At 55.8% G+C, this 24,767-nt stretch overlaps 1 protein-coding gene across 3 annotated transcripts; it reads left to right on the plus strand.

Moving 5' to 3' along the window:
* ripk3 (receptor-interacting serine-threonine kinase 3) lies at positions 1-23,004 on the plus strand. 3 transcript variants are annotated; one of them, XM_088915968.1, is made up of 17 exons: positions 1-145; positions 835-1,010; positions 2,206-2,527; positions 3,440-3,582; positions 11,676-11,725; positions 13,128-13,283; positions 13,377-13,459; positions 16,997-17,084; positions 17,468-17,544; positions 17,876-17,915; positions 18,643-18,704; positions 19,893-19,932; positions 20,228-20,289; positions 21,028-21,067; positions 21,332-21,435; positions 22,002-22,062; positions 22,833-23,001. In XM_088915968.1, the coding sequence occupies exons 2-17, from the start codon at positions 853-855 to the stop codon at positions 22,985-22,987; spliced, it is 1,641 nt and encodes a 546-aa protein (XP_088772094.1). In that variant the 5' UTR covers positions 1-145; positions 835-852; the 3' UTR covers positions 22,988-23,001. The 3 variants fall into 3 exon arrangements, with proteins under 3 accessions (XP_088772094.1, XP_088772092.1, XP_088772093.1); XM_088915966.1 differs by lacking the exons at positions 17,468-17,544; positions 17,876-17,915 and having other exon boundaries at positions 22,833-23,004; XM_088915967.1 differs by lacking the exons at positions 17,468-17,544; positions 17,876-17,915; positions 20,228-20,289; positions 21,028-21,067 and having other exon boundaries at positions 22,833-23,004.
* Positions 23,005-24,767: the final 1,763 nt, after the last annotated feature.

Consider the following 24,767-nt stretch of genomic DNA (forward strand, 5'->3'; position numbering starts at 1 on the left):
GGGAGGGATCGTCTGTCAGACTCGAGAGGATCCCTCTCGGAGTTTTATTTCCGTGTTTCTTTCTTCTACCTGGTACTTGAAAAGGAAAAATAAAACATTTCTCCTGTCTCGCCGGAGCCGCGGGCGGACGCTGGGGGGGACAGAGGTGAGTCGGGCGCGGTTTTCTGAAGTTTGCCGCGATCTAACTTCTCGTCGCGTTTAAAAGACAGCTTCGCTGGCTTCTCTGCCGAAGGCGGAGAGGAGAAACACGGATCGAAATTACTGTGTTTGTACTTCTCTATTCTCTCTTATTCCTTATTTCTATTTATATCAGGAACCCCTCTCTCTCAGTGCAGTGTTAATGTACTGGAGTGTCCAGTCAGTCAGTGTGTCTGTATGAACCCCTCTCTCTCAGTGCAGTGTTAATGTACTGGAGTGTCCAGTCAGTGTGTCTGTATGAACCCCTCTCTCTCAGTGCAGTGTTAATGTACTGAAGTGTCCAGTCAGTGTGTGTGTATGAACCCCTCTCTCTCAGTGCAGTGTTAATGTACTGGAGTGTCCAGTCAGTCAGTGTGTCTGTATGAACCCCTCTCTCTCAGTGCAGTGTTAATGTACTGGAGTGTCCAGTCAGTCAGTGTGTGTGTATGAACCCCTCTCTCTCAGTGCAGTGTTAATGTACTGGAGTGTCCAGTCAGTCAGTGTGTCTGTATGAACCCCTCTCTCTCAGTGCAGTGTTAATGTACTGGAGTGTCCAGTCAGTCAGTGTGTCTGTATGAACCCCTCTCTCTCAGTGCAGTGTTAATGTACTGGAGTGTCCAGTCAGTCAGTGTGTCTGTATGAACCCCTCTCTCTCAGTGAGTGGTGACTGGTGTGATGGAGTTGGTCAGCTGCACCCCGCCAGTCATTATCAGCGACTCCAATTTGGAGTCATGGACCCTGATTGGCCAGGGTGGGTTTGGGGTGATCCACCGAGCCCGGCACAAGGAGTGGGGGATGGACGTGGCCGTCAAGCTTCTCCACGCACACAGCGGGTAAGTCAGTGTTCAAGCTGCTCCTCTCTCCTCTCCACACAAAATCCAGGAGCTCTATTGGTAGGATTGATGATTTACAATGTTGATAAAGCTGATACAATTAACAGCATTAATAGTACACGTTATTGGACATTAACATGCAACAAATTATACTGTATTATTATTATTATTATTATTATTATTATTGAGAGACAGGCTCACTGTTCCTCAGGCTGTGACAGGAGATCACACACTGTATTATTATTATTGAGAGACAGGCTCACTGTCTGTTCCTCAGGGTGTGACAGGAGATCACACACTGTATTATTATTATTGAGAGACAGGCTCACTGTTCCTCAGGCTGGGACAGGAGATCACACACTGTATTATTATTATTGAGAGACAGGCTCACTGTTCCTCAGGCTGGGACAGGAGATCACACTGTATTATTATTATTGAGAGACAGGCTCACTGTCTGTTCCTCAGGCTGTGACAGGAGATCACACACTGTATTATTATTATTGAGAGACAGGCTCACTGTTCCTCAGGCTGGGACAGGAGATCACACACTGTATTATTATTATTGAGAGACAGGCTCACTGTTCCTCAGGCTGGGACAGGAGATCACACTGTATTATTATTATTGAGAGACAGGCTCACTGTCTGTTCCTCATGCTGGGACAGGAGATCACACACTGTGCTCAGTTGAATTCTCTCCTCCATGGGACCTGTTGTGTTTTTGGTCCTGTAGCAGTTCAGTGTTGTGTTTAATAGTAGTGATATAGTGTTCACATAACACTTATATAGCGCCTTTCTGGACCCTCCTCTCCCAGCGCTGTCCAGTACAGGAGCTCGTTGATAGAGATATTGATCAGTGTTGGGCCAGGAGCTCGTTGATAGAGATATTGATCAGTGTTGGACCAGGAGCTCGTTGATAGAGATATTGATCAGTGTTGGGCCAGGAGCTCGTTGATAGAGATATTGATCAGTGCTGGACCAGGAGCTCGTTGATAGAGATATTGATCAGTGTTGGGCCAGGAGCTCGTTGATAGAGATATTGATCAGTGCTGGACCAGGAGCTCATTGATCGCAATATTGATCAGTTGGGCTGGGATCTGCAGCCCTGTCTCACCCCACGACCTTGCGTGAGGACTTCTGTCCCGTTGTCGTTTGGTTTCTTGTCCTCCGGAGTGACGACCGCCCCTCTCTCCCTCAGTGACTGCTCCTCCCTCCTGAAGGAGGCCAACCTGATGAGGGAGGGTGGCAGCCCGTTCGTGCTGCGCGTGCTGGGGGTGTACCGCGGCGACGTTCCGGGCCTGCCCCAGGCCAGCATGGGGCTGGTGATGGAGTTCATGGAGAACGGCTCCCTGGCGTCCCTCCTGGAGCACAGGGGTGGCCCCCCGCCCTGGCCGCTGGCCTTCAGGCTGGTCCACCAGATCGCCCTCGGCATGAACTTCCTGCACTGCCACAGGCCCCCCCTGCTGCACCTGGACCTCAAGCCCAGCAACGTGCTGCTGGACAGCAGCCTCAACGCACAGGTGAGTCCCTGGTCCCGGGAGCTGGGGGAAGGGGCGCTAGGCCTCATGTAGGACGACTGTCTGATTCGCGATCTTTATTACCATGACAGGTGACATACAGTGTTGTCAGGGCAACATCCATGAGCAGACTATGGTCTGTCTTCCCTGCTTCCATTTCCCGGCAGCTCTGTTGGTTCAAGGACACACACCAGACACATGCACGCTCGCACAGGCACACCAGACACACACGCACACACGCACAGGCACACCATACACACACGCACACACGCACACACGCACACACGCACACACACAGGCACACAAGACACACACACACATACACACACACGCACAGGCACACAAGACACACACACACACACACGCACAGGCACACAAGACACACACACACACACACACACATACACACACACGCACAGGCACACAAGACACACACACACACACACACATACACACACACGCACAGGCACACAAGACACACACACATACACACACACATACACACACACGCACACACACACGCACAGGCACACCAGACACACGCAGATGCACACGCACACACACACATGCACAGGCACAGGCACACCAGACACACACACACACACACCAGACAGGCACATGCACACGCACACCAGACAGACAGACAGACAGACAGACAGACAGACAGACAGACACGCACATGCACACGCACACCCAAACACACAAACACACCAGACACACACAAACACCAGGCGCACAGGCACCAGACACAGGCGCGCACACACAGACACACAGACACACAGACACACACCTGTGTGTTAATGTACTGGAGTGTCCAGTCAGTGTGTCTGTATGAACCCCTCTCTCTCAGGGCAGTGTTAATGTACTGGAGTGTCCAGTCAGAGTGTCTGTATTAACCTCTCTCTTTCCCTGTAGATCACAGACTTTGGTCTGTCTAAACGAGCCCACAGTGTTTCCAGAGGCGCTCATGAGGAGGCTGGGGGTACGATTACCTACATGCCTCCTGAGGCCCTCACTTCACTGAGCTACAGTCCTACTACAGCCTCTGACGTGTACAGGTCAGACACTGTGACTGTCCCTCTCTCTGACTGACCCCCCTCACCCCCTGACTAACACCCTCACCCCCTGACTGACCCTTCCTCACCCCCTGACTGACACACTGACTGACCCTTCCTCACCCCCTGACTGAACTCCTAACTGACACCCTCACCCCCTGACTGACCCCCTCTCACCCCCTGACTGAACGCCCTCACCCCCTGACTGACACACTGACTGAACCCCCTCACCCCCTGACTGACACACTGACTGACACCCTCACCCCCTGACTGACCCCCCTCACCCCCTGACTGACACACTGACTGACCCCCTCACCCCCTGACTGAACCCCTAACTGACACCCTCACCCCCTGACTGAACCCCCTCACCCCCTGACTGAACGCCCTCACCCCCTGACTGACACACTGACTGACCCCCCCTCACCCCCTGACTGAACCCCCTCACCCCCTGACTGACACACTGACTGACCCCCTCACCCCCTGACTGACACACTGACTGACCCCCCCTCACCCCCTGACTGAACCCCCTCACCCCCTGACTGACACACTGACTGACCCCCCCTCACCCCCTGACTGAACCCCCTCACCCCCTGACTGACACACTGACTGACCCCCTCACCCCCTGACTGACACACTGACTGACCCCCCCTCACCCCCTGACTGAACCCCCTCACCCCCTGACTGACACACTGACTGACACCCTCACCCCCTGACTGAACCCCCTCACCCCCTGACTGAACGCCCTCACCCCCTGACTGACACACTGACTGACCCCCCCTCACCCCCTGACTGAACCCCCTCACCCCCTGACTGACACACTGACTGACCCCCCCTCACCCCCTGACTGAACCCCCTCACCCCCTGACTGACACACTGACTGACACCCTCACCCCCTGACTGACCCCCCTCACCCCCTGACTGAACCCCCTCACCCCTTGACTGACACACTGACTGACCCCCTCACCCCCTGACTGACACACTGACTGACCCCCTCACCCCCTGACTGACACACTGACTGACACCCTCACCCCCTGACTGACCCCCCTCACCCCCTGACTGACCCCCTCACCCCCTGACTGACACACTGACTGACACCCTCACCCCCTGACTGACCCCCCTCACCCCCTGACTGACCCCCCTCACCCCCTGACTGACACACTGACTGACACCCTCATCCCCTGACTGACACACTGACTGACACCCTCACCCCCTGACTGACCCCCCTCACCCCCTGACTGACCCCCCTCACCCCCTGACTGACACACTGACTGACACCCTCATCCCCTGACTGACACACTGACTGACCCCCCTCACCCCCTGACTGACCCCCCTCACCCCCTGACTGAACCCCCTCACCCCTTGACTGACACACTGACTGACCCCCTCACCCCCTGACTGAACCCCTTCACCCCCTGACTGACCCCCCTCATCCCCTAAATGACACACTGACTGACCCCCTCATCCCCTGACTGACACACTGACTGACCCCTCTCACCCCCTGACTGACCCCTCTCACCCCCTGACTGAACCCCCTCACCCCCTGACTGACAAACTGACTGACCCCCTCACCCCCTGACTGACACACTGACTGACCCCCCCTCACCCCCTGACTGAACCCCCTCACCCCCTGACTGACACACTGACTGACACCCTCACCCCCTGACTGACCCCCCTCACCCCCTGACTGAACCCCCTCACCCCTTGACTGACACACTGACTGTCGCCCTCACCCCCTGACTGACACACTGACTGACCCCCTCACCCCCTGACTGACACACTGACTGACACCCTCACCCCCTGACTGACCCCCCTCACCCCCTGACTGACCCCCTCACCCCCTGACTGACACACTGACTGACCCCCTCACCCCCTGACTGACACACTGACTGACACCCTCACCCCCTGACTGACCCCCCTCACCCCCTGACTGACCCCCCTCACCCCCTGACTGACACACTGACTGACCCCCTCACCCCCTGACTGACACACTGACTGACACCCTCACCCCCTGACTGACACACTGACTGACACCCTCATCCCCTGACTGACACCCTCACCCCCTAACTGACACACTGACTGACCCCCTCACCCCCTGACTGACACACTGACTGACACCCTCACCCCCTGACTGACCCCCCTCACCCCCTGACTGAACCCCCTCACCCCTTGACTGACACACTGACTGACCCCCTCACCCCCTGACTGACCCCCCTCATCCCCTAAATGACACACTGACTGACCCCCTCATCCCCTGACTGACACACTGACTGACCCCCTCACCCCCTGACTGACCCCTCTCACCCCCTGACTGAACCCCCTCACCCCTTGACTGACACACTGACTGACCCCCTCACCCCCTGACTGACACACTGACTGACCCCCTCATCCCCTGACTGACACACTGACTGACCCCTCTCACCCCCTGACTGACCCCTCTCACCCCCTGACTGAACCCCCTCACCCCTTGACTGACACACTGACTGACCCCCTCATCCCCTGACTGACACACTGACTGACCCCCTCACCCCCTGACTGACACACTGACTGACACCCTCATCCCCTGACTGACACCCTCACCCCCTAACTGACACACTGACTGACACCCTCACCCCCTGACTAACACACTGACTGACCCCCCCTCACCCCCTGACTGAACCCCCTCACCCCCTGACTGACACACTGACTGACACCCTCACCCCCTGACTGACCCCCCTCACCCCCTGACTGAACCCCCTCACCCCTTGACTGACACACTGACTGACCCCCTCACCCCCTGACTGACACACTGACTGACACCCTCACCCCCTGACTGACCCCCCTCACCCCCTGACTGAACCCCCTCACCCCTTGACTGACACACTGACTGACCCCCTCACCCCCTGACTGACACACTGACTGACACCCTCACCCCCTGACTGACCCCCCTCACCCCCTGACTGACACACTGACTGACCCCCTCACCCCCTGACTGAACCCCTAACTGACACCCTCACCCCCTGACTGACCCCCCCTCACCCCCTGACTGAACGCCCTCACCCCCTGACTGACACACTGACTGACCCCCCCTCACCCCCTGACTGAACCCCCTCACCCCCTGACTGACACACTGACTGACACCCTCACCCCCTGACTGACCCCCCTCACCCCCTGACTGAACCCCCTCACCCCTTGACTGACACACTGACTGACCCCCCCTCACCCCCTGACTGAACCCCCTCACCCCCTGACTGACACACTGACTGACACCCTCACCCCCTGACTGACCCCCCTCACCCCCTGACTGAACCCCCTCACCCCTTGACTGACACACTGACTGACCCCCTCACCCCCTGACTGACACACTGACTGACACCCTCACCCCCTGACTGACCCCTCTCACCCCCTGACTGAACCCCCTCACCCCTTGACTGACACACTGACTGACCCCCTCACCCCCTGACTGACACACTGACTGACACCCTCACCCCCTGACTGACCCCCCTCACCCCCTGACTGACACACTGACTGACCCCCTCACCCCCTGACTGACCCCCTCACCCCTTGACTGACACACTGACTGACCCCCTCATCCCCTGACTGACACACTGACTGACCCCCTCACCCCCTGACTGAACCCCCTCACCCCCTGACTGACACCCTCACCCCCTGACTGACCCCCTCACCCCCTGACTGACACACTGACTGACACCCTCACCCCCTGACTGACACACTGACTGACACCCTCACCCCCTGACTGACCCCCCTCACCCCCTGACTGAACCCCCTCACCCCTTGACTGACACACTGACTGACCCCCTCACCCCCTGACTGACACACTGACTGACCCCCTCACCCCCTGACTGACCCCCCTCACCCCCTGACTGACACACTGACTGACCCCCTCACCCCTTGACTGACACACTGACTGACCCCCTCACCCCCTGACTGACACACTGACTGACCCCCTCATCCCCTGACTGACACACTGACTGACCCCCTCACCCCCTGACTGAACCCCCTCACCCCCTGACTGACACCCTCACCCCCTGACTGACCCCCTCACCCCCTGACTGACACACTGACTGACACCCTCACCCCCTGACTGACCCCCCTCACCCCCTGACTGAACCCCCTCACCCCTTGACTGACACACTGACTGACCCCCTCACCCCCTGACTGACACACTGACTGACCCCCTCACCCCCTGACTGACCCCCCTCACCCCCTGACTGACACACTGACTGACCCCCTCACCCCTTGACTGACACACTGACTGACCCCCTCACCCCCTGACTGACACACTGACTGACACCCTCACCCCCTGACTGACCCCCCTCACCCCCTGACTGACACACTGACTGACCCCCTCACCCCCTGACTGAACCCCTAACTGACACCCTCACCCCCTGACTGACCCCCCCTCACCCCCTGACTGAACGCCCTCACCCCCTGACTGACACACTGACTGACCCCCCCTCACCCCCTGACTGAACGCCCTCACCCCCTGACTGACACACTGACTGACCCCCCCTCACCCCCTGACTGAACCCCCTCACCCCCTGACTGACACACTGACTGACCCCCTCACCCCCTGACTGACACACTGACTGACACCCTCACCCCCTGACTGACCCCCCTCACCCCCTGACTGAACCCCCTCACCCCCTGACTGACACACTGACTGACCCCCTCATCCCCTGACTGACACACTGACTGACCCCCTCACCCCCTGACTGAACCCCCTCACCCCCTGACTGACACCCTCACCCCCTGACTGACACACTGACTGACACCCTCACCCCCTGACTGACCCCCCTCACCCCCTGACTGACACACTGACTGACCCCCTCACCCCCTGACTGAACCCCCTCACCCCCTGACTGACACACTGACTGAACCCCCTCACCCCCTGACTGACACACTGACTGACCCCCTCACCCCCTGACTGACACACTGACTGAACCCCCTCACCCCCTGACTGACACACTGACTGACCCCCTCACCCCCTGACTGACCCCCCTCACCCCTTGACTGACACACTGACTGACCCCCTCACCCCCTGACTGACACCCTCACCCCCTGACTGACCCCCTCATCCCCTGACTGACACCCTCACCCCCTGACTGACACACTGACTGACCCCCTCACCCCCTGACTGACCCCCTCACCCCCTGACTGACACACTGACTGACCCCCTCACCCCCTGACTGACCCCCCTCACCCCCTGACTGACACACTGACTGACCCCCTCACCCCCTGACTGACACACTGACTGACACCCTCACCCCCTGACTGACACACTGACTGACACCCTCACCCCCTGACTGTCGCCCTCACCCCCTGACTGACACACTGACTGACCCCCTCACCCCCTGACTGACCCCCCTCACCCCCTGACTGACACACTGACTGACCCCCTCACCCCCTGACTGACACACTGACTGACCCCCTCACCCCCTGACTGACCCCCCTCACCCCCTGACTGACACACTGACTGACACCCTCACCCCCTGACTGACCCCCCTCACCCCCTGACTGACCCCCCTCACCCCCTGACTGACACACTGACTGACCCTTCCTCACCCCCTGACTGACCCCCCTCACCCCCTGACTGAACCCCCTCACCCCTTGACTGACACACTGACTGACCCCCTCACCCCCTGACTGACACACTGACTGACACCCTCACCCCCTGACTGACCCCCCTCACCCCCTGACTGAACCCCCTCACCCCTTGACTGACACACTGACTGACACCCTCACCCCCTGACTGAACCCCTTCACCCCCTGACTGACACCCTCACCCCCTGACTGACACACTGACTGACACCCTCACCCCCTGACTGAACCCCCTCACCCCCTGACTGACACACTGACTGACCCCCTCACCCCCTGACTGACCCCCCTCACCCCCTGACTGACCCCCTCACCCCCTGACTGACACACTGACTGACCCCCTCACCCCCTGACTGACCCCCCTCACCCCCTGACTGAACCCCCTCACCCCTTGACTGACACACTGACTGACCCCCTCACCCCCTGACTGACACACTGACTGACCCCCTCACCCCCTGACTGACCCCCCTCACCCCCTGACTGACACACTGACTGACCCCCTCACCCCCTGACTGACACACTGACTGACACCCTCACCCCCTGACTGACCCCCCTCACCCCCTGACTGACCCCCTCACCCCCTGACTGACACACTGACTGACCCCCTCACCCCCTGACTGACACCCTCACCCCCTGACTGACACACTGACTGTCGCCCTCACCCCCTGACTGACACACTGACTGACCCCCTCACCCCCTGACTGACCCCCCTCACCCCCTGACTGACACACTGACTGACACCCTCACCCCCTGACTGAACCCCCTCACCCCCTGACTGACACACTGACTGACACCCTCACCCCCTGACTGACCCCCCTCACCCCCTGACTGACACACTGACTGACCCCCTCACCCCCTGACTGACACACTGACTGACCCCCTCACCCCCTGACTGACCCCCCTCACCCCCTGACTGACACACTGACTGACACCCTCACCCCCTGACTGACACACTGACTGACCCTTCCTCACCCCCTGACTGACCCCTCTCACCCCCTGACTGAACCCCCTCACCCCTTGACTGACACACTGACTGACCCTTCCTCACCCCCTGACTGACCCCTCTCACCCCCTGACTGAACCCCCTCACCCCTTGACTGACACACTGACTGACCCCCTCACCCCCTGACTGACACACTGACTGACACCCTCACCCCCTGACTGACCCCCCTCACCCCCTGACTGAACCCCCTCACCCCTTGACTGACACACTGACTGACACCCTCACCCCCTGACTGAACCCCTTCACCCCCTGACTGACACCCTCACCCCCTGACTGACACACTGACTGACACCCTCACCCCCTGACTGAACCCCCTCACCCCCTGACTGACACACTGACTGACCCCCTCACCCCCTGACTGACCCCCCTCACCCCCTGACTGACCCCCTCACCCCCTGACTGACACACTGACTGACCCCCTCACCCCCTGACTGACACACTGACTGACACCCTCACCCCCTGACTGACCCCCCTCACCCCCTGACTGACACACTGACTGACCCCCCTCACCCCCTGACTGACCCCCTCACCCCCTGACTGACACACTGACTGACCCCCTCACCCCCTGACTGACACACTGACTGACACCCTCACCCCCTGACTGACCCCCCTCACCCCCTGACTGACACACTGACTGACACCCTCACCCCCTGACTGACACACTGACTGACACCCTCACCCCCTGACTGAACCCCCTCACCCCCTGACTGACACACTGACTGACCCCCTCACCCCCTGACTGACACACTGACTGACACCCTCACCCCCTGACTGAACCCCCTCACCCCCTGACTGACCCCCTCACCCCTTGACTGACACACTGACTGACCCCCTCACCCCCTGACTGACACACTGACTGACCCCCTCACCCCCTGACTGACACACTGACTGACACCCTCACCCCCTGACTGACCCCCCTCACCCCCTGACTGACACACTGACTGACCCCCTCACCCCCTGACTGAACCCCTAACTGACACCCTCACCCCCTGACTGAACCCCCTCACCCCCTGACTGAACGCCCTCACCCCCTGACTGACACACTGACTGACCCCCTCACCCCCTGACTGACACACTGACTGACACCCTCACCCCCTGACTGACACACTGACTGACACCCTCACCCCCTGACTGAACCCCCTCACCCCCTGACTGACACACTGACTGACACCCTCACCCCCTGACTGACCCCCCTCACCCCCTGACTGACCCCCTCACCCCTTGACTGACACACTGACTGACCCCCTCACCCCCTGACTGACACACTGACTGACCCCCTCACCCCCTGACTGACCCCCCTCACCCCCTGACTGACACACTGACTGACCCCCCCTCACCCCCTGACTGAACCCCCTCACCCCCTGACTGACCCCCTCACCCCCTGACTGTCGCCCTGACTGAATGAAACACTGACATTCTGAAAGATACACATTCAGACTGCCTGACCTGCTCTTTGCTGTGGAACACTGTGTTGACACCGGTGTCCTTCTCTCTCCAGCTTTGGAGTTCTCCTGTGGTCGATTATTACTGGGGAGCAGCCCTATCCAAGTAAGTCACCATCTTCAGGTAAAGAGGGAAAGATGTGCGAGATAAAGATCCTCCCTCTCAGTCAGTGTGTCTGTATGAACCCCTCTCTCTCAGTGCAGTGTTAATGTACTGGAGTGTCCAGTCAGTGTGTCTGTATGAACCCCTCTCTCTCAGTGCAGTGTTAATGTACTGGAGTGTCCAGTCAGTGTGTCTGTATGAACCCCTCTCTCTCAGTGCAGTGTTAATGTACTGGAGTGTCCAGTCAGTCAGTGTGTCTGTATGAACCCCTCTCTCTCAGTGCAGTGTTAATGTACTGGAGTGTCCAGTCAGTCAGTGTGTCTGTATGAACCCCTCTCTCTCAGTGCAGTGTTAATGTACTGGAGTGTCCAGTCAGTGTGTCTGTATGAACCCCTCTCTCTCAGTGCAGTGTTAATGTACTGGAGTGTCCAGTCAGTCAGTGTGTCTGTATGAACCCCTCTCTCTCAGTGCAGTGTTAATGTACTGGAGTGTCCAGTCAGTGTGTCTGTATGAACCCCTCTCTCTCAGTGCAGTGTTAATGTACTGGAGTGTCCAGTCAGTGTGTCTGTATGAACCCCTCTCTCTCAGTGCAGTGTTAATGTACTGGAGTGTCCAGTCAGTCAGTGTGTCTGTATGAACCCCTCTCTCTCAGTGCAGTGTTAATGTACTGTAGTGTCCAGTCAGTCAGTGTGTCTGTATGAACCCCTCTCTCTCAGTGCAGTGTTAATGTACTGGAGTGTCCAGTCAGTCAGTGTGTCTGTATGAACCCCTCTCTCTCAGTGCAGTGTTAATGTACTGGAGTGTCCAGTCAGTGTGTCTGTATGAACCCCTCTCTCTCAGTGCAGTGTTAATGTACTGGAGTGTCCAGTCAGTCAGTGTGTCTGTATGAACCCCTCTCTCTCAGTGCAGTGTTAATGTACTGGAGTGTCCAGTCAGTGTGTCTGTATGAACCCCTCTCTCTCAGTGCAGTGTTAATGTACTGGAGTGTCCAGTCAGTGTGTCTGTATGAACCCCTCTCTCTCAGTGCAGTGTTAATGTACTGGAGTGTCCAGTCAGTCAGTGTGTCTGTATGAACCCCCTCTCTCAGTGCAGTGTTAATGTACTGGAGTGTCCAGTCAGTCAGTGTGTCTGTATGAACCCCTCTCTCTCAGTGCAGTGTTAATGTACTGGAGTGTCCAGTCAGTCAGTGTGTCTGTATGAACCCCTCTCTCTCAGTGCAGTGTTAATGTACTGGAGTGTCCAGTCAGTCAGTGTGTCTGTATGAACCCCTCTCTCTCAGTGCAGTGTTAATGTACTGGAGTGTCCAGTCAGTCAGTGTGTCTGTATGAACCCCTCTCTCTCAGTGCAGTGTTAATGTACTGGAGTGTCCAGTCAGTGTGTCTGTATGAACCCCTCTGTCTCTTAGATGCTATTTCTAGTCTCATCCGTTTCCGAATCCCGCTGGGAGACAGGCCCGACCTGTCGAAAGTGGACCAGGGTCAGGCGGAGGGTCTGCCGGAGCTGGTGGGGCTGATGACACGGTGCTGGAGTCCGAAGAGCGGAGAGAGGCCCTCCTTCCATGGTGAGGTGGCGGTAGTGGGGACTGGCTGTGCCCGCTGTCTGAGCTGCAGTTTCTCACCTGTTTCTCTGTTCGGTTTCCCTGCCATCGTTGCAGAATGCCTGCCAGTGACAGAACGAGTGTTCAAGCTCCACAAGGCCACATTAGCAGATGCCATCCACCGTGTGCAGACTGAACTGGTACTGACACGCCACTGTCCGTGTGCCAGTATTGGTATTATGTGGTATTATGGTGTGTGCATTGGCACACTGACTGTCTACACTGGCACAGACACTACACTGGCACACTGACTGTCTACACTGGCACAGACACTACACTGGCACACTGACTGTACACTGGCACACACACTACACTGGCACACTGACTGTCTACACTGGCACACACACTACACTAGCACACTGACTGTCTACACTGGCACAGACACTACACTGGCACACTGACTGTCTACACTGGCACAGACACTACACTGGCACACTGACTGTCTACACTGGCGCACACACTACACTGGCACACTGACTTTACACTGGCACACAGTACACTGGCACACTGACTGTACCCTGGCGCACACACTACACTGGCGCACTGACTGTCTACACTGGCACAGACACTGCACTGGCACACTGACTGTCTACACTGGCGCACACACTACACTGGCACACTGACTGTACCCTGGCGCACACACTACACTGGCACACTGACTGTCTACACTGGCGCACACACTACACTGGCACACTGACTGTCTACACTGGCACAGACACTACACTGGCACACTGACTGTCTACACTGGCACAGACACTACACTGGCACACTGACTGTACACTGGCACACATAGTACACTGGCACACTGACTGTCTACACTGGCGCACACACTACACTGGCACACTGACTGTCTACACTGGCACAGACACTACACTGGCACACTGACTGTACACTGGCACACAGTACACTGGCACACTGACTGTACCCTGGCGCACACACTACACTGGCGCACTGACTGTCTACACTGGCACAGACACTGCACTGGCACACTGACTGTCTACACTGGCGCACACACTACACTGGCACACTGACTGTACCCTGGCGCACACACTACACTGGCGCACTGACTGTCTACACTGGCACAGACACTGCACTGGCACACTGACTGTCTACACTGGCGCACACACTACACTGGCACACTGACTGTCTACACTGGCACAGACACTACACTGGCACACTGATTGTCTACACTGGCACAGACACTACACTGGCACACTGACTGTACCCTGGTGCACACACTACACTGGCACACTGACTGTCTACACTGGCGCACACACTACACTGGCGCACTGACTGTCTACACTGGCGCACACACTACACTGGCACACTGACTGCACCCTGGTGCACACACTACACTGGCGCACTGACTGTCTACACTGGCGCACACTACACTGGCACACTGACTGTCTTCACTGGCGCACACTACACTGGCACACTGACTGTCTACACTGGCGCACACACTACACTGGCACACTGACTGTCTACACTGGCACAGACACTACACTGGCACACTGACTGTACCCTGGTGCACACACTACACTGGCACACTGACTGTCTACACTGGCGCACACACTACACTGGCGCACTGACTGTCTACACTGGCGCACACACTACACTGGCACACTGACTGTACCCTGGTGCACACACTACACTGGCACACTGACTGTCTTCACTGGCGCACACTACACTGGCACACTGACTGTCTACACTGGCGCACACACTACACTGGCGCACTGACTCTCTACACTGGCGCACACACTACACTGGCACACTGACTGTACCCTGGTGCACACACTACACTGGCACACTGACTGTCTACACTGGCGCACACTACACTGGCACACTGACTGTCTACACTGGCGCACACACTACACTGGCACACTGACTGTACACTGACACACACTACACTGGCACACTGACTGTCTACACTGGCACAGACACTGCACTGGCACACTGACTGTACACTGGCACAGACACTTCACTGAGACACTGACTGTCTACACTGGCACAGACACTGCACTGACACACTGACTGTCTACACTGGCACACTGACTGTACACTGGCGCACACACTACGCTGGCACACTGACTGTCTACACTGGCACACACACTACACTGGCACACTGACTGTCTACACTGGCGCACACACTACACTGGCACACTGACTGTACACTGGCGCACACACTATACTGACACACTGACTGTCTACACTGGCATAGACACTACACTGGCACACTGACTGTACACTGGCACAGACACTTCACTGAGACACTGACTGTCTACGCTGGCACACAGTACACTGGCACACTGACTGTCTACACTGGCACAGACACTGCACTGACACACTGGCTGTCTACACTGACACACTGACTGTCTACACTGGCACACAGTACACTGCCACACTGACTGTCTACACTGGCACAGACACTGCACTGGCACACTGACTGTCTATACAGGCACACACACTACACTGGCACACTGACTGTCTACACTGGCGCACACACTACACTGGCACACTGACTGTCTACACTGGCACAGACACTGCACTGGCACACTGACTGTCTACACTGGCGCACACAGTACACTGGCACACTGACTGTACACTGGCGCACACACTATACTGACACACTGACTGTCTACACTGGCATAGACACTACACTGGCACACTGACTGTACACTGGCACAGACACTTCACTGAGACACTGACTGTCTACGCTGGCACACAGTACACTGGCACACTGACTGTCTACACTGGCACAGACACTGCACTGACACACTGGCTGTCTACACTGACACACTGACTGTCTACACTGGCACACAGTACACTGCCACACTGACTGTCTACACTGGCACAGACACTACACTGGCACACTGACTGTCTACACTGGCGCACACACTACACTGGCACACTGACTGTCTACACTGGCACAGACACTACACTGGCACACTGACTGTCTACACTGGCGCACACACTACACTGGCACACTGACTGTACACTGGCACACAGTACACTGGCACACTGACTGTCTACACTGGAGCACACACTATACTGGCACCCTGACTGTACCCTGGCGCACACACTACACTGGCACACTGCCTGTCTACACTGGCGCACACACTACACTGGCACACTGACTGTTTATACTGGCACACAGTACACTGGCACACTGACTGTCTACACTGGCACACTGACTGTTTATACTGGCACACAGTACACTGGCACACTGACTGTCTACACTGGCGTACACACTATACTGGCACACTGACTGTCTATACTGGCACACACTACACTGGCACAGACACTGCACTGACACACTGACTGTACCCTGGCGCACACACTACACTGGCAGACTGACTGTCTACACTGGCGCACACGCTACACTGGCACACTGACTGTACACTGGTGCACACTGACTGTACACTGGCACAGACACTGCACTGACACACTGACTGTCTACACTGGCACACAGTACACTGGCGCACACACTATACTGGCACACTGACTGTCTACACTGGCACAGACACTACACTGGCGCACACACTACACTGGCACACTGACTGTACACTGGCACAGACACTGCACTGGCACACACCCTCACCCTCTCCCCTCACCTGGGCTCCACGCTCCTGGATAGCCTGGTCCTGCCTGCCCCTCACTGCCTGCCTGTCCCTCTGCAGTGTGGGCGATCCTCGGAGCAGAGCGTGGAGAAACTACACCGCCAGGTGGTGTCTCTGCACCTCTCCTCCTCTCCACGCACTCTGTCAGGTAGGACTGCTGTGTGTCCTGTGACGGGCTGGTGTCCTGTCCAGGGTGTGTGTGTGTGTGTGTGTGTGTCCTGTGACGGGCTGGTGTCCTGTCCAGGGTGTGTGTGTGTGTGTGTCCTGTGACGGGCTGGTGTCCTGTCCAGGGTGTGTATGTGTGTGTGTGTCCTGTGATGGGCTGGTGTCCTGTCCAGGCTGTGTGTGTGTGTCCTGTGATGGGCTGGTGTCCTGTTCAGGGTGTGTGTGTGTGTGTGTGTCCTGTGATGGGCTGGTGTCCTGTCCAGGGGGTGTGTCCTGTCCAGAAATGGAAAGAATGTGGATGGATGGATTGTGTAGCTACTGCAATAACTGCTATGCTCGTAGTCATTGTGTTTGTCTCTGCATCAGCTGGACCTCAGAATCATGTCAAAGCAACACCAGTGATACAGACCAGGCCACCCCCCGAGAGGTACGAGCTCTTATCTGTCATATGTGGTAGCAAAAGGAATTGTTTCTGTTATTTTTAAGAGCTGCAGTGTCCCAGCTGGGCCTGCACAGAGGGAGGGGGCGCTGTTACTCGTGTCAGCATGATGATTATGAGCTGCAGTTCCCCTGCTCTGCCTGTAAGAAAGAAAGAAAGGCGCTATATCTCGGGAGCAATAGCAGCTCAGACGCTGCTGCTGATGCGTTTCCTTGGCTGTGCTGCCTGTAGAGGGCAGCTCCACGGAGCTCATTGTGAAATGTGAAATCTCTGTGAAATGAAGAATGTTGAACATGAAGAAAATGACTGCTAATTCTGAACTTTGTTGTTTTTAGAAAACATCAGAGCAACCAGTTGTGAATAGAATGGATAAAGGTAAAAATGTATTAATAATTTACCATCAATACAATGAGAGACAGACGCAGACACACTCAGACAGAATCAGTGAGAGACAGACAGGGAGAGAGTCAGTGTGTGTGAGAGAGAGACAGACAGGGAGAGAGTCAGTGTGTGTGTGAGAGAGAGACAGACAGGGAGAGAGTCAGTGTGTGTGTGAGAGAGAGAGAGAGACAGACAGACAGGGAGAGAGACAGTGTGTGAGACAGCGAGACGGGGAGAGAGTCAGTGTGTGAGAGAGAGAGTCAGTGTGTGAGAGAGAGACAGTATGTGAGAGAGAGAGACAGACAGGGACAGAGTCAGTGTGTGTGAGAGAAAGACAGGCGGGGAGAGAGTCAGTGTGTGTGTGTGTGAGAGAGAGAGACAGACAGGGAGAGAGTGGGTGTGTGTGAGAGAGAGAGACAGACGGGGAGAGAGACACTGTGTGAGAGAGAGAGACAGACGGGGAGAGAGACACTGTGAGAGAGAGAGACAGACAGGGAGAGAGACACTGTGTGTGTGAGAGACAGACGGGGAGAGAGACACTGTGTGTGTGAGAGAGTCAGTGTGTGTGTGAGAGAGACAGGCGGGGAGAGAGTCAGTGTGTGTGAGAGAGAGAGACAGGCGGGGAGAGAGTCAGTGTGTGTGAGAGAGAGACAGACAGGGAGCGAGTCAGTGTGTGTAATAACTGCTGTGCTCGTAGTCATTGTGTTTGTCTCTGCATCAGCTGGACCTCAGGATCATGTCAAAGCAACACCAGTGATACAGACCAGGCCACCCCCCCGAGAGGTACGAGCTCTTATCTGTCATATGTGGTAGCAAAAGGAATTGTTTTGGTTATTTTTAAGAGCTGTAGTTTCCCAGCTGGGCCTGCACAGAGAGAGGGCTTGCCCTTTGTTGTCAGTATGATGACTCTGAGCTGCAGTTCCTCCATTGGACCTGCAAGGAGTGAGGGGGCGCTGTTACTCGTGTTGGCATGATGATTATGAGCTGCAGTTCCCCTGCTCTGCCTGTACAGGGAGAGGGTGCACTGTTTCTCATGTCAGCACTACCAGCCTGAGCTGCAGTACCCCTGATGAGACTGCATAGAGTGAGGGGGTGATGTTTCTCATGTCAGCATTACCAGCCTGAGCTGCAGTACTCTTGCTGTGCCTGTTTGGGCAGAGGGGGCGCTGTTTCCTTTCTGCACTATGACTCTGAGCTGCAGTTCCCCTGCTCCACCTGTACAGAGAGAGGGGGCGCTGTTTCTCATGTCAGCATTACCAGCCTGAGCTGCAGTACTCTTGCTGTGCCTGTTTGGGCAGAGGGGGCGCTATTTCTCCTTTCTGCACTACCAGCCTGAGCTGCAGTTTCGCTGCTGTGCCTGTACAGAGAGAGGGGGTGCTGTTTCTCATGTCGGCACTACCTGCCTGAACTGCAGTTCTGCTGCTGTGCCTGCATAAAGAGAGGGGGCGCTGTTTCTCATGTCAGCATTACCACCTAAGCTGTAGTACCCCTGTTGTGCCTGCACACAGTGAGGGGGTGCTCTCTCAGTTTTTTGATATCTCTGTATGACTATACCGATGGATTTTCTCGTCACACTGACATGGTGTCAGCTCCGTGAAGCTGGTCCCCCTGCGAGCAGCGCAGACAGTGTAACCCAGGGCCTTTGATAGTGCTCTGTCTGTGCTGGTTTGCTCTCTTGAAAGTGGCGTCTGAGCTGCTTTCATTCCTGAGAGATAGCTCCACCCTTATTCAGGGTGTGACGTCTCTCACCCCCCCTACAAAGGCACCCAGGCTCACTTGCCGCCCTGAAAGAAAGGCGCTACATCTCGGGAGCAATAGCAGCTCAGACGCTGCTGCTGATGCGTTTCCTTGGCTGTGCTGCCTGTAGAGGGCAGCTCCACGGAGCTCATTGTGAAATGTGAAATCTCTGTGAAATGAAGAATGTTGAACATGAAGAAAATGACTGCTAATTCTGAACTTTGTTGTTTTTAGAAAACATCAGAGCAACCAGTTGTGATTAGAATGGATAAAGGTAAAAATGTATTAATAATTTACCATCAATACAATGAGAGACAGACGCAGACACACTCAGACAGAATCAGTGAGAGACAGACAGGGAGAGAGTCAGTGTGTGTGAGAGAGAGACAGACAGGGAGAGAGTCAGTGTGTGTGTGAGAGAGAGACAGACAGGGAGTGAGTCAGTGTGTGTGTGAGAGAGAGACAGACAGGAAGCGAGTCAGTGTGTGAGAGAGAGAGACAGACAGGGAGCGAGTCAGTGTGTGTAATAACTGCTGTGCTCGTAGTCATTGTGTTTGTCTCTGCATCAGCTGGACCTCAGGATCATGTCAAAGCAACACCAGTGATACAGACCAGGCCACCCCCCCGAGAGGTACGAGCTCTTATCTGTCATATGTGGTAGCAAAAGGAATTGTTTTGGTTATTTTTAAGAGCTGTAGTTTCCCAGCTGGGCCTGCACAGAGAGAGGGGGCGCTGTTTGTCATGTCAGCATTACCAGCCTGAGCTGCAGTACCCCTGCTGTTCCTGTTTGGGCAGAGGGGGCGCTGTTTCTCCTTTCTGCACTATGACTCTGAGCTGCAGTTCCCCTGCTCTGCCTGTACAGAGAGAGGGGCGCTGTTTCTCATGTCAGCATTACCAGCCTGAGCTGCAGTACCCCTGCTGTGCCTTTTTTGATATCTCTGTATGACTATACCGATGGATTTTCTCGTCACACTGACATGGTGTCAGCTCCGTGAAGCTGGTCCCCCTGCGAGCAGCGCAGACAGTGTAACCCAGGGCCTTTGATAGTGCTCTGTCTGTGCTGGTTTGCTCTCTTGAAAGTGGCATCTGAGCTGCTTTCATTCCTGAGAGATAGCTCCACCCTTATTCAGGGTGTGACGTCTCTCAGCCCCCCTACAATGGCACCCAGGCTCACTTGCCGCCCTGAAAGAAAGGCGCTACATCTCGGGAGCAATAGCAGCTCAGACGCTGCTGCTGATGCGTTTCCTTGGCTGTGCTGCCTGTAGAGGGCAGCTCCACGGAGCTCATTGTGAAATGTGAAATCTCTGTGAAATGAAGAATGTTGAACATGAAGAAAATGACTGCTAATTCTGAACTTTGTTGTTTTTAGAAAACATCAGAGCAACCAGTTGTGAATAGAATGGATAAAGGTAAAAATGTATTAATAATTTACCATCCATACAATGAGAGACAGACGCAGACACACTCAGACAGAATCAGTGAGAGACAGACAGGGAGAGAGTCAGTGTGTGTGAGAGAGACAGACAGGGAGAGAGTCTGTGTGTGAGAGAGAGAGAGAGAGAGAGTCAGTGTGTGTCAGTGTGTGTCAGTGTGTGTCAGTGTGTGAGTGTGAGTGTGAGTGTGAGAGAGAGAGAGACATCTCTGTAATCTACTTCATTTGTGTCCTTTTCCAGGAAGTGCTCCACCTCAGCCAATGAGGGCATTCTCTGTTGAGGCACACGGCCCATCAGCCAATCAGATACCTGCGTATATCCCTTCCACCAATTGGAACCAGCAGGTGGGGCTTGAGAGGGATGTTTTCAGGTGGCAAGGAAGTGGGGCACTGGTTTCCCACACAGGCGGGTTTCTGTGCCTCCAGGTTGTGAGGAACGGGTTGGGAGTGCAGTGAGATGACTGTCCAGTCATTCCTTATGCGGTAACGACAGGTCCAGTAACTGATCACAAGGACTGGGCAGTCAGTGGTCAGTGGTCAAGGTTTAGCTCTTGTTTTACCAGGGTCAGCTGGTCCAGCGGTCAAGGTGCTGACCCTGTTGTACCGGGAGGACAGCTGGTCCGGTGGTCAAGGTGCTGACCCTGTTGTACCGGGAGGACAGCTGGTCTAGCGGTCAAGGTGCCGACCCTGTTGTACCGGGAGGACAGCTGGTCCACGGTCAAGGTGCTGACCCTGTTGTATCACTGTGCACTGTCAGTTCCATTCCATGCTGATGAGTCCTACCAGGGCTGAAGCCATCTGTAGTTTGTCTGGACTCCTCTAACGTTCTGAAAGGGCCAGAGCTGATTAATATTGTCTTTCCTGTGAACAGACTGGTGCACAAACTCATACTGACCTGTGTGTTTCTCCAGGGCATGTGGGGATCTCCGCGGTTTCAGCCTGGAAACTTCCTCGGCCCTCAGCTCTCCCCAGGTAATAACTAGAGTCCCAGACCTTCTCCCCCTTCACTAACCGCTCAGGGTGTCTGTATGAACCCCTCTCTCAGTGCAGTGTTAATGTACTGGAGTGTCCAGTCAGTCAGTGTGTCTGTATGAACCCCTCTCTCTCAGTGCAGTGTTAATGTACTGGAGTGTCCAGTCAGTCAGTGTGTCTGTATGAACCCCTCTCTCTCAGTGCAGTGTTAATGTACTGGAGTGTCCAGTCAGTCAGTGTGTCTGTATGAACCCCTCTCTCTCAGTGCAGTGTTAATGTACTGGAGTGTCCAGTCAGTCAGTGTGTCTGTATGAACCCCTCTCTCTCAGTGCAGTGTTAATGTACTGGAGTGTCCAGTCAGTCAGTGTGTCTGTATGAACCCCTCTCTCTCAGTGCAGTGTTAATGTACTGGAGTGTCCAGTCAGTGTGTCTGTATGAACCCCTCTCTCTCAGTGCAGTGTTCATGTACTGGAGTGTCCAGTCAGTGTGTCTGTATGAACCCCTCTCTCTCAGTGCAGTGTTAATGTACTGGAGTGTCCAGTCAGTCAGTGTGTCTGTATGAACCCCTCTCTCTCAGTGCAGTGTTAATGTACTGGAGTGTCCAGTCAGTCAGTGTGTCTGTATGAACCCCTCTCTCTCAGTGCAGTGTTAATGTACTGGAGTGTCCAGTCAGTCAGTGTGTCTGTATGAACCCCTCTCTCTCAGTGCAGTGTTAATGTACTGGAGTGTCCAGCCAGTGTGTCTGTATTAACCCCTCTCTCTCTCTGTAGGTGGGATCAGCATTTACTCTTCCCATGTCCAAGGGGTCCAGATTGGAAACAACAACACCATGATAATCACAGAGAGGCCACGGAGGAGGAACATGACAGCGCCCTCTGCTGTCTCCCCTTCGGCATTGCAGCAAAGCCACCCGCCCAGCAAATAAACCCTGTTTTATATTCGGAGCGACCTGTGTGCGGAGTCTTGACTCTGTCAGCTGTCAGAGAGGCTGTTGGTGTGGACTGCCCCTGGGTTCGAGGACTCTGTCCGTGGGGCTGTCATCTTTCATGTGTCCTGGGTGTCCTCGCTGTACTGCACCTTCCAGTCAGTTCCTCCCTGTCTTGATCCTGACTTGTAGTGCAGCAGATCACTGGGGCGGCGCGCTGGCTCTGGGGCTCAGGAGCTGTGCCTGTGGCTGGGAGGTTGCCGGTTTGAATCCCGCAGCCGGCGGAGGAATCCTACTCTGTTGGGCCCCTGAGTGAGGCCCTTAACCCCAGCTGCTCCAGGGGTGCTGTATAAATGGCTGACCCTGCGCTCTGACCCCCAGCTTCTCTCCCTGTCTGTCTCATGGAGAGCAAGCTGGGGTCTGTGAAGAGACACAGTCCTCATGCAGGAGACTGTACAGGGACAGTAAAGTGATCTTATATATCACTTTGAGAATCATATATTCCAGCTCTAAACTGCGAATTCTTATAAATCTAATGAAACAAAGACAACATTAGCTGAAACATTTTTAACAATGTATCAATGCATTAACAATTGTTCAAGGGCACAACAGAAACATCCTACGCCCAGTTCGAACCCACAACCTCTCAAGTCTTCTGTCCCGCCCATCCTGACTGACGTTGTCACTCACTGACTTGCACTCAGAGCTGGACCGACCTGTTTTTCAGGCTGTGACAGTGATCACAGCTCTATGATGATGAGGATTATTATGTCTGTGTCCAGTTTCTGTGTCCAGGCTGTGGTCACTGAGCCTGTCCTTTCTGGACAGCCAGGTCTGTCTGTGTGCAGTATGTATGTCCAGGCTGTGGTCACTGAGCCTGTCCTCTCTGGACAGCCAGGTCTGCCTGTGTCCAGTTTCTGTGTCCAGGCTGTGGTCACTGAGCCTGTCCTCTCTGGGCAGCCAGGTCTGCCTGTGTCCAGTTTCTGTGTCCAGGCTGTGGTCACTGAGCCTGTCCTCTCTGGGCAGCCAGGTCTGCCTGTGTCCAGTTTCTGTGTCCAGGCTGTGGTCACTGAGCCTGTCCTCTCTGGGCAGCCAGGTCTGCCTGTGTCCAGTTTCTGTGTCCAGGCTGTGGTCACTGAGCCTGTCCTCTCTGGACAGCCAGGTCTGCCTGTTTCCAGTGTCTGTGTCCAGGCTGTGGTCACTGAGCCTGTCCTCTCTGGGCAGCCAGGTCTGCCTGTGTCCAGTGTCTGTGTCCAGGCTGTGGTCACTGAGCCTGTCCTCTCTGGACAGCCAGGTCTGTCTGTGTGCAGTATGTATGTCCAGGCTGTGGTCACTGAGCCTGTCCTCTCTGGACAGCCAGGTCTGTCTGTGTCCAGTGTCTGTGTCCAGGCTGTGGTCACTGAGCCTGTCCTCTCTGGGCAGTCAGGTCTGCCTGTGTCGTCCAGTTTCTGTGTCCAGGCTGTAGTCACTGAGCCTGTCCTCTCTGGACAGCCAGGTCTGCCTGTGTCCAGTGTCTGTGTCCAGGCTGTGGTCACTGAGCCTGTCCTCTCTGGACAGCCAGGTCTGTCTGTGTCCAGTGTCTGTGTCCAGGCTGTGATCACTGAGCCTGTCCTCTCTGGACAGCCAGGTCTGTCTGTGTCCAGTGTCTGTGTCCAGGCTGTGATCACTGAGTCTGTCCTCTCTGGACAGCCAGGTCTGTCTGTGTCCAGTGTCTGTGTCCAGGCTGTGGTCACTGAGCCTGTCCTCTCTGGACAGCCAGGTCTGCCTGTGTCCAGTTTCT

This window comes from Atractosteus spatula, chromosome 5 (assembly GCF_055471065.1).
Source record: "Atractosteus spatula isolate fAtrSpa1 chromosome 5, fAtrSpa1.hap1, whole genome shotgun sequence".
In the NCBI taxonomy this organism is placed as follows: domain Eukaryota; kingdom Metazoa; phylum Chordata; class Actinopteri; order Semionotiformes; family Lepisosteidae; genus Atractosteus; species Atractosteus spatula.

Excerpts from the sequence above, each read along its gene's own strand:
- ripk3 (XM_088915968.1), top strand. The coding sequence starts at position 853 with ATGGAGTTGGTCAGCTGCACCCCGCCAGTCATTATCAGCGACTCCAAT. Across the intron at positions 2,528-3,439 it reads ACAGCAGCCTCAACGCACAG|ATCACAGACTTTGGTCTGTC; the intron begins GTGAGTCCCTGG and ends CTTTCCCTGTAG. Across the intron at positions 18,705-19,892 it reads CCAGGCCACCCCCCCGAGAG|AAAACATCAGAGCAACCAGT; the intron begins GTACGAGCTCTT and ends TGTTGTTTTTAG.